Source organism: Culex pipiens, chromosome 2 (genome assembly GCF_016801865.2).
Source record: "Culex pipiens pallens isolate TS chromosome 2, TS_CPP_V2, whole genome shotgun sequence".
Classification (NCBI taxonomy): Eukaryota; Metazoa; Arthropoda; class Insecta; order Diptera; family Culicidae; genus Culex; species Culex pipiens.
Window position 1 is genome coordinate 140,464,523 of NC_068938.1, and position 10,222 is coordinate 140,474,744.

General features: G+C 50.1%; 1 protein-coding gene across 1 annotated transcript; it reads right to left on the reverse strand.

The window, feature by feature from the left end:
- Positions 1-271: 271 nt before the first annotated feature.
- LOC120415224 (toll-like receptor 7) lies at positions 272-5,551 on the reverse strand. Its single transcript, XM_039576679.2, has one exon. It carries the CDS (start codon positions 4,803-4,805, stop codon positions 969-971), a length of 3,837 nt encoding a protein of 1,278 aa, XP_039432613.1. The 5' UTR covers positions 4,806-5,551; the 3' UTR covers positions 272-968.
- Positions 5,552-10,222: the final 4,671 nt, after the last annotated feature.

Sequence of the window (10,222 nt, forward strand, 5' to 3'; positions counted from 1 at the left end):
CACTAAACCAACAGTTAGTTTGTATGCCTCAAACACTCCCTTCAAATTGTTTTTTTTTTCTCGCACACTTCATTTTACGTTCGCAAACAAACAGAAAATGAGAGCGTCCACCCAATTAAATAGCAATAAATAATTTAAATAATAATTACAGCGAAAACAAAAAAGAAACCTAGGGAAGAAGGACGCACAACAAGCAGAATTAGAACTGTCACGTTTTGTTGTTTTCGAAACTTGTAATTTTACACAAACTTAATGAGCAAACTTTAATACCTCGTTTTTTTCGGGTTAAATTTTGATTCTATTTCTTTTCTTTTTAGAGTGTAACGCAAAAACATAACCTCATTTGTTCGGAACACTTTTTGTTGCTGCCAGCGCACAGTTTGCACTTCACTCTAACTATTGGTAATTTAAATATTTAAAACTGTAATTAAAATGCACGTTTTTTTTCGTTTCGTTTACCTCTATGGAGCAGTGTAGAAAACTATTACTTTTTTTTGCGTTTGTGTGTTTCAGTTTTTTTGTGGTTGTGTGGCAATAGTAGTTAGTAGTATTTTGTTTGCGGTAGCAGTATTTATTTTTTCTCGAGTGGTTTTCCCAAACTATATCGGTTGTCATTTTGTTTGCTGCAGCATTATTATCATTAAAACTTATAAAATACGATATCACAAATATTTTTCACCTCGTCTTCACTTGCTTTTCATTTTTTGTAGGGTAGCGTGTAACAACTTCACCTCCTAATACTCCGAGTTTCATCTCTTTATACATAATTTAGCACTTTTTTCCACCTTCTCTCCCTCTCCGACTTTAAATTCTTTCGATTAATTTTCCACTTCACATAGCGCTACAGTAATATGGTACAGACTAACTATTTACACACACATTCGCGACATACTCTACATCACTTGACTATTTCGGTGCCGCTTTCTGGCGGTGGTCATCGAGGCGGTCCGGGACCTGGGAAGCCGCCCCTAGACCAGGTACGCCTGCACGTGGTGTCCATGGGGCATGGTGTTCTGGCCACCACCGCCACCGGGTCGCCACGTTGACGACGGTCGGTGCACTCCGGGAACCATGTTTTCGCACTCCAGCGTGCTGTAGTCGGAATCGATGCTGGAGTAGATGTGTTCACTCGGCGGTCGCTGGGGCAGCTCGACCATGCCACGGCGCGACGGTCGTGGACTGGGGGTGGCCGTGGTCGCCGAAGAGTAGTTGGCCTCGTCGATTTCCGGACAGTAGGCGGGGGGTGCCTGCCGGAACATGACTCCAGCGGGGCCGTTGGCGCCACTCGTCTGCTTAACCCGCTCGTGGTGGTCGATGGTGTAGTTGTTGCCCCGGTAGGGTGCCTCTACGGGCAGGGCGTACCGCAGCTTTTCCCAAAAGTGCCGATCGCTGCGCTTGATCCGGTTGACGGTGGCCGTCTTCAGGTAAGGAACTAGCTCGACGTCGTTTTCCGCCTCCAGAAGGACGCCCACCTCCTCCAGCACCACCAGCTTGTGGGGTCGACCTCGCAGGGCATCGTGAACCGCCCGCCGAAGTTCGCACCGGCTCCACTCGGTTTGGAGGAAGTTACGCGACAGAAGCATCACTATCCGGCGCGAAGCACGGGAAGCTTCCAACAGTTGCAGGTGCGAGGCGTCTTCCGAGAGGTCACGATGCTGAAGGCACAACCGCAGCGGAGGCCGTCCATTTTCCAACTCGGCGGCAATGTTCCGCGCCACGTACTCGGCGTCCTTCGCCGAGTAGATAAAGATGGCGTCGTACAGTTTTTCCGAATCTTCACACCGCGGACCAAACACTCGCACTCCGTACCGGGAAAACAGCCAGAATCTCAACGGTTCACGAAAGATAAACATCACGAGCACAAACACTAGCAGGCACGCGATGATGAGGGCCGCGGCCAGCAGGAAGATGTACGTTTCGGACAGCCGATCCGGCAGCACTGAACTGCCCGCGTAGTAATCACTGCAGCTAGCCGTCACGTTAAAGTCCAGATCGCGGTGGATGCCATCGTCGACGCAGTAAATGTCCTGCATGTCTTGGATAATGACGGCGTTGTCGGCGACGAACGACGTCAGCTCCTGCATGAACCTGCACCGACAGCTCCAGTAATTACGCCCCAGCGAGAGCGCCTGCAAGCTTTGCAGCTGCGTGGCCTGAAGCTGGGCCATCGGAATCGTGGTCAACCGGTTGCCATCGATCCGGAGCACCTGCAGCGAGTACAGCGGGGCGAACGAGTTGTTCGCGATCACCGAGATCATGTTGTTCTGCAGGTACAGCTCCTTCAGCAGGCCCAGATTCTCAAACTCGTAACCGTGAATCTTTTGGATGGCGTTATCTTCCAGATGGAGCACCTGAAGGGCGGTCAATCCGGCAAAAGTGCGATTTTGGATCGTGATAATCTTGCTCGCGTTCGCAAACAGCACTTTCAGATTTTTGCGTCCGATAAAGGCATGGTTCTGCAGCTCCGGATAGTCGTTGCCGTCCATGTACACCTCGGTCGCGTCCATCGGAACCGGTTTCGCGAGTGCGGCCCGCTGGTTCCCGCAGTCGACCACGTTCGTGCCCCAGGTTTGGTCGTGGTAGCACGTACAATTGGTCGGACAGGTCATCTCACAGTCACACGCGTCAAAATCACAGCAATGGCACAGGGCGAAACAGTGCGTTTCGTATTTACACAGAAAGTCCTTTGGTTTCAGGGACACGATCGGCCGAACCGGGGAGCCCCGCGCGTGCGGCATGATACACTCCACGTTGGGCAGGTCCATGATTTTCGGGTGCTGCCGGGCGGTCAGATTGTTTACCCGCTGCATCCACTCCATCGAGCAGTCACACTCGAACGGATTTCCACCGAGGTAGAACTCGGGCAGTGGTTTGTCCGCTGGCTGCGGTGCCACCCGGAGCTGGTGCAGCTGCAGCTTTTTCAGCGAATTAGCGTACAGATCAACGCGCGCCAAATTAATTTTATCGATGAACGTGTTCGCGTGGATGGTGCTAATGTGGTTATCGTTGATAAATAGCAGCTCCACACTGTTCGGCACGTTCATCGGGCCAATGTCGGTGAGGCGGTTGTGGCTCGCGTCCAGCGTTTTCACTTTGATTTCCTCCTGCAGCTTGTAGTAGTTGCCCAGCGACTCGATGTAATTACCGTGGATGTCCAACCACTTGAGATTGCTCGGGATGAACGCGTAATCGAACCACACCAGATGGTTCTCGGCCAGGTTAAGCCACAGCAGCGACGAGAGCGTGGCGAAAATTCCGTTTATGTCGGTCAGGAAGTTTCCGTCCAGCCGAATCGCCTCGATGTCCAAATTTTTGTCAAACGAGCCCCGCTCGATGTTCTGGACGCGGTTCTTCGCCAGATTCAGCACACTGAGCCGTGGCAGGTCGGTAAACATGCCGATGGTAATATTCTCGATCTGATTGTCGATCATGCGAAGTCCGGTCAGTTGGTTCAGGTTGGAGAACGTTCCGTTCTCGATGTAGTTAATTTGGTTTTCGCCCAAATCCAGCGCTCGCAGCACCGACAAATCACGAATGGCATGGGGCACTTCGCTAAGCTGGTTCGAGCTTAGATCGAGCTCTTTGAGGTCGGAGCAATTTTTAAACACATTACGCTCGACGATGCTGATCAAATTGTTGTTCAGGGTCAGCTTGGACAGCACGTAGAGGCCGTTAAACAGCCGGTCGTCCAACGTGTGGAGGCGGTTTTCGGCCAGATTTAGCGTGTGCAAATTGTACAGCGGCAGGAACGCGTTGTCCTCGATGTAGCCGATCGAGTTGTTGCGGAGGTCCAAAATTTGCAGGAAGTACAGCTCCTTGAACGTTTTCGAGTCGATGCGGGTGAGCGCATTATGGGCGAGATTAAGCACGACCAGACGGATCAACCCGGAGAAGGTTCCGTTGTCGACGTGGTGCGAAGACAGCTGGTTGCGGGACAAGTCCAGCACCAGCAGCTGCTCCAGCCGGTGGAACAGTCCCCGTGGAAGCTCGTACAGCTGGTTGCCTTGAAGGTGGATTTCGCGCAGCTCGCGGGAACCCGCCAACAGGCCAGCCGGCAGCGTTTCCAGATGGTTGTAGCTGAGATTGAGTGTCCGCAGCGAACTCAATCCAGCCAGCGCTTCACCGTGCAACTCCGTAATGTTGTTGTACTCGAGGTTCAGGTGCTGCAATCGGCGCAGCCGAGACACACCCCAATTTTCCGGAATCTTCATAATCTCGTTGTAGCTCAGGTTGAGCGTTTGCACTTCCGACCCACCACTGCACGTCTTCCCCGCGAGACCCAGACTCTCGGTGGCCCGAATGCGATTGTTCGTCAGGTTGAGCACTTTCAAGTTTGTCAGCGGACACAGAAAGCCCTCCGGCAGGCCACGAATGTTGTTATCACTCAAGTCCAGCGACTGCAGTTCCTTCAGTCCCTGCATCGACGCACTTTGCAGTTCCAGCACTTTCCCCGCACCCCACTCGTAGTTCCGGGTGTTTACACTGAGCTTCTTCAGACCCAACAGCCCGTCGAACGCTCCCTCCGGAAGCTGCAACAGCTTGCAGGCTTCAATCTTCAGCTCGCTCAAGCTCGCGAGCCGCACAAACGAATTCTGCGCCGGTAATTGACTTTCGAACAGAATCAACTCACTACACTGAACGTCCAGCCGGGACGCACCCTCGGCCCCTTGCAGGTCCAGCCCGGTGCGCTCGATTGTCCGCAGACGGCACGTCACACTGGCCTTCTCGTACTCCCAGTTGCACTGCGAGCCGAACGCCACCGTCAGCAGCGCCCCCAGCACCACCAGAGTCCTGAGGTGCTCCATTTCTTGCGTGTTTTCTTCCTCTTTTCCTCAGAGTCACCAAACAAACTTGCCTCGAACTACACTTCGAGACCACTATTTGCCTTTCGCTAGCTTCAAACTACGTTTCTTCGCTATCATAAATTAAACATTTTTGAACTGCTTGCTTCGCTTCTTCCCGAGAGTGCTGCCTGCCGCTACTCTCGTTTGCTGCTGTTATCGATTTTCTGTGTGTGTGGTTCCGAATCGGAAACGGAACTCGAACCCGAACCCCGAAATGCTGGTCAAACCCCAACTCGTACACAAAACGGCACACGATTTTCCAATCTTTCACCCCGTTGGCTGATTATTTCATTTTTTTTTCTTCACAGCTACTCCAAAAACTTCTTTTCCGCTCCGCGAGAGCTTTCTGGGGCCTGCTTTTATTATTCAGTTCATTTCACACGGGAGCCCACATTTCGTTTCGTTCGACGACGACACGAGAAGAGGTTGTTATAATTTTCATGTTGTTCTTCACTTCTGCTGCCCCGCGCGCTACGTTCGGTAATTCTTGGTATCTGCTCTGCTGCTGCTGTTTCCTCTCTTCTTTCTTCCAGCAGCAATTAAAGAACTTGCTTCACAGTCACTCGTTGTTGTTGTTGCTTCGACTGCTCTGCTGTAATAATAACCGAACCCGAACACCCAAAACTCTGACTGAAACGGGCGTGGAGGACGATATGCAATGTGCGTCTATTCTGCGCGACGATCCGACTCTAACTAAACTGGCAGTGGTCGGACGGCAACGACTGTGCCGCTAGCTCTGCACGAGAGTGCGAATCGGCGTGGAATGGCGGAATCGTGTTCGGGTTCGGCTCGGGTCCGGTTTCGGGCTGGTTCGCGCGGTGGCCACCGTCTCGGGTGGTGGCAGCACCTGACGGTCCTCTTCACACGGGCAGGTCGGTCGGAAGGCATTTGTCAACTCTCTTGTGGTGTGGTGGTGCCTAAGCCGCCAACTCTCGGGCCCATGGAAGAAGGGTGAAGCAGAAGCAGAAGAAGGAGGCAGTAAATGATGGAAAACTATATCGCATGCAGTTTGGTTTCGGTCGTTCGCTTTGTGGTCCCTCGCGTTCGTGCCCGTAATGCCCGCGAGAGTGCAGCACCTTACGGGGTGCGCGCTGAACATTGGCGGGTACCCGCTTGGTCGGCACAGTACTTGGCGAACGTCATAAATATTATGTATTTATGCAAATCAGTTTTTGTTTGAGAATGTGATATCGGTCGGTCCGGATCGGCGCGACCGGGTCGCCAGGACCCGCGCGCTGTATATGTTTCGATAATTTTAGAATCGTGATTTGGAATCATAATTACACATAAATGTCACGCTCGCGGCTCGGTTCCCCAATAACTCCTTCAAGTTCGTCGGTGTCGCGGGAAATTTTGTGTGCCCTTGCTCCGAGGGGTCCTCCTGGAGACCTTGCATGTCGCGCAGAAATTCAATTAATTCTCACGACGTCACCGGGCGCGATACTTCGGGCTGAACTCGGCACTGAAAATCATCGTCTATTGAGCTGTCACTTGGACGTTGGCCACGTATGGTCGTCGTCGTCTTGTGGTTTGACCCCTTTTTAATTGAGCCAATAATGGGAAAGGCCCAGCGATGAATATCGACGTTCATTGGCAACGACCTCACGAGAAGATCGATGGATTTTGGTGAGGTTTTGGCGCGGGGTCGAAGAAATGGACACTTCCACGCCCGGGATAAGGCTTAGTGGGCAAACAATTGATATTAATTGAAATAACAACTTTAACCCCGGCGCGAGTATCGCGCGCAAGAAGAGTGATTGATTGCCTCTTTTTTCGTCGTTGGACGAGTCGTCGGAGATTAGGAAATTCTTCGCCGGGAAGGGTTTTGCTGCTTAAACTGTCCGGAAAGGGCTGAGAGTGATGATTCTGGAGGTTTTTTGGGGGGTTTATTTTGTAATGTTGTGTCTAGAAAAGGTCAATTTGAGAAATGAACTCTCTGTTTGAGCAATTTGGTGTCTACATTTACGTATTTTGATTGCTTGTGTTCCTTATCAGCTTTATCTTGTCGAACTCTTCTTCGTAACATTTTAGTAATCTACGTAGTTTACAAACAGACTAACAATGTAAACTTCAAATTGAATTGTTCTGAATTGTTTGACAGCTTCTGACCGCAATATGTGTCGGACTCATGGAAAGAGAGGTCGACGAAACTGTTCATCTTGCCTGACAACTTCTTATCAAAACAAATGTCGGACTCATCAAAATTGGACAAGATTGTTGCCCGTGCTCGCCAAACTTCTTCTGTTGACAGTTTGGAGACTTATCAAGAAGTAAAACTTATTCTGTTGACAATTCCGTGCAAAACAGTCGCAGAAATCATTGAAACATTCGCTTTGTAACAGGTGTCGGACTAATCAACAAAGGGGTCGACAAAACTATTGTTTTGGTCGGCGAACCCGGTCGGTGTTGACAGTTTTCTGACAGATCAGCAATTTGATCAATGCTTAACTTCTACTGTTGACATTGACGTAAACTCAGCATTGAAATGACAAAAAAAGATAAAATAACCTGACAGCTTGTTATCAAAACAGATGTCGGACTAATCGAAACTGGACAAAACTGCTTTTGCAGTCAACAAAACATTCATCGTTTACAGTTTGAAGACTTGTCAAGAAAAGAGTCTTGGAAAAATCCGTATTTTTCGCAATTTTTCGTAAAATCAACAAAAGGTCGAACTTTTCAACAAAAAGGTCAAGAAAAGTTTCAGATCTCCACTGGTCACGGTTTGTTGACAAAAGTCCGACATATCAATTGAGAGGTCGACAAAATCGACGTTCGTATCCTTTTTGGGACAATTTAATGACAGATTCGCGCCCGCGAGTGTCGAACTAACCAACCGAGAGGTCGACCAGCCCGGTTCCATCCCGTTAAGCCCTCACGGTTACTTGGGCCCTTCCAACCAGCAGGTTCGCGACCCCGCAACGCCCATAACCAATACCAATTAACGCATCATTATGCGGAACCTCGGGGACGGCAAACTTCAGTCGGAGTCCCAGACCCCGACTTGAGGGGGTCGTCCTCCGTTCTTTCCGAGCCAATGAAGCAGATAATGTCTGGTACGAATGTTTGGTTTGGGTCGTAGCGGTAAAAGTGCAGTTTGCCGAGGCAAAAGACACATGTTTCAGCGAGGGGTACAAATTCCGTCCCACTCCCAGTAGTTCCGAAGGGAGTTATTTATGTTCCGTACGGCGCGGCAACGGGAGCAAACTTTGCCCGCGCCATATGTCATCTCGCATCGATGGCAAAGACACGACGAGGAAGAGGCCAATCTATTAGGCTAATAGATTTCGAGACGGCAACGACGACGAAGGGCCTCGTGGAACATCAAAATTAAATCCAGAGCAGAGTCGGTCTGAAACGCTCGAGCAGAGAGCAGAAATGCAAATAGCAGATTAGACACATATGTTAACCAATACATATTCATCGGTGCAGTGCATGCCGGAGCGAACCGAACCGTGCAAGAGAAATTTTTGTATGAATGAATTATGTTAATTTTATAAGGAAACATTCCACATTCGATCGGCCAAGATGTCGGCGCGAGCGAGACAGCAAGCTCTTAGGAAAGCCAGGTCCGCATCAGGCAACTTCCCCTCCGAGCGCTCTCTCGCAAGAGCGTACGCTCGCTCTCCCGTTCTCCCCATCCTGCTCTCTCCACCGGCAGACATGGCCGTGTGAAAACGTAAACGACATAAACAGTGAGCCGAACGGCGACCTTCGCTCGCGAGAGCGTACCGAACTCTCTGCGCTCGCAAACTTGGCGGCCTCTACTGTACCGTCGGAACCTGTTCGGGCCTCCGTTGCGGCGCACACTCGCCGTCCGCTGGCCGAAGGGATGCCAACGCTGCGAAAGCCGACAGCGATCCCTCTTACATCACTCGACGAGGAATCTCACTTTCGTTGGATTTTCACATCATCCTCCTGCTTCTCCTCGGGAGCTCCCACCGGCTCCTCGGATTCAAGCGGTCGATTTTTTCTCTTAAAGAGGCGGAATCCTTTGAGTTCCGGACTGCTGCCGCAGGACTTTGGACAACTTCAATAAATTTTAGGGATTCGAGAGTTGGAGTGCGGGAAACCACTGGCTCCGGAATCCCTCTCGATTTCAATTTCCCATAAAACGGAATCGCAAATCAAGGAGGAGTCGGAGCCGGGGGCTCCGAAAAATCGAGCCGTGTCTTGTTTGGGTTTAATTTTTGATGAGCATCGGTCATCGGTGTGGACTCCAGAACTGGGGAGAGGTCTCTTCCGGAGCAAATGGTAGTAACACCTAGATTGCCAAGCAAAAAATCCGAAGCTCGTCTTCTTGGTAGTCCAGCTGATAAACAGCCAGCAACTGTTACGTAAACAGCCCAACCAGTATCGGAAGCATGCAATTTCACCCCCTGACCCCCGCTCTGGACACACCCTCCTCCCGGTGGGGCTACGTGCCGTGACTAAATCAGTCCAGAAGGGGCGTTGTACCTCCTCTCCACAGGTCCCACAACTTCTCCGGTAGTAAAGTTGCGTTTTTTCCCTCCTCGAATTCCTCGCCTCTTCTACGTTCTCTGACCAACATACAGTCAAACCTCTTTTTACGCGAATTTTGGTTCTCGCGTAAAAAAAATAGCGTAAAAAAAGTTCGCGTTATTTTGAATTTTTCGCGTAAAAAAAGTTCGCGCTATTTTGAATTGCTCGCGCAAAAAGAGTTTTCAGTATTTTTTAGTTTTATAAAGTATTATATTTTTTTAATAATAATAATGTAATTCCGGGTTATTCAAATAGCTACAGTGACCTGCGCTGTATATTCTACAGCAGGTTGGGATGTTCTGGGTTATCCAAGAACATCCGGAAGTAATGAACTGATTATCTACCTGTTCAACAAGGGTCTGTACCAGTGTATCCACCATCGTAATAATTGCAGGTAGCTTCCGTGACCTACGATGGTTACCTTGTGATCTGTTAGAATGTACTAGGTCATCCAAGAACTCCCGGAAGTTATGGCCTGGATATATACCTGATCAACGGGGATCTGTATGCCCATATTAACCATCGGTATAGCTTCAGATAGCTTCAGTGGACCACGATGGACATTCTGTGGCATGTTGGATTGTTTTGGGTCATCCAGGAACTCTCGGATGTCATGGCCAGAATATCTACCGGATCAACGTGGGTCTATATGGGTGAATTAACCATCGATATAGCTTCAGATAGCTTCAGTGGACCACGATGGACATCTTGTGGCATGTTCGATTGTTTTGGGTCATCCAGGAACTCCCGGAAGTCATGGCCAGGATATCTACCGGATCAACGGGGATCTGTATGGGTGAATTAACCATCGGTATAGCTTCAGATAGCTTCAGTGGACCACGATGGACACTCTGCGGCATGTTGGATTGTTTTGG

Excerpts from the sequence above, each read along its gene's own strand:
- LOC120415224 (XM_039576679.2), bottom strand. The coding sequence starts at position 4,805 with ATGGAGCACCTCAGGACTCTGGTGGTGCTGGGGGCGCTGCTGACGGTG.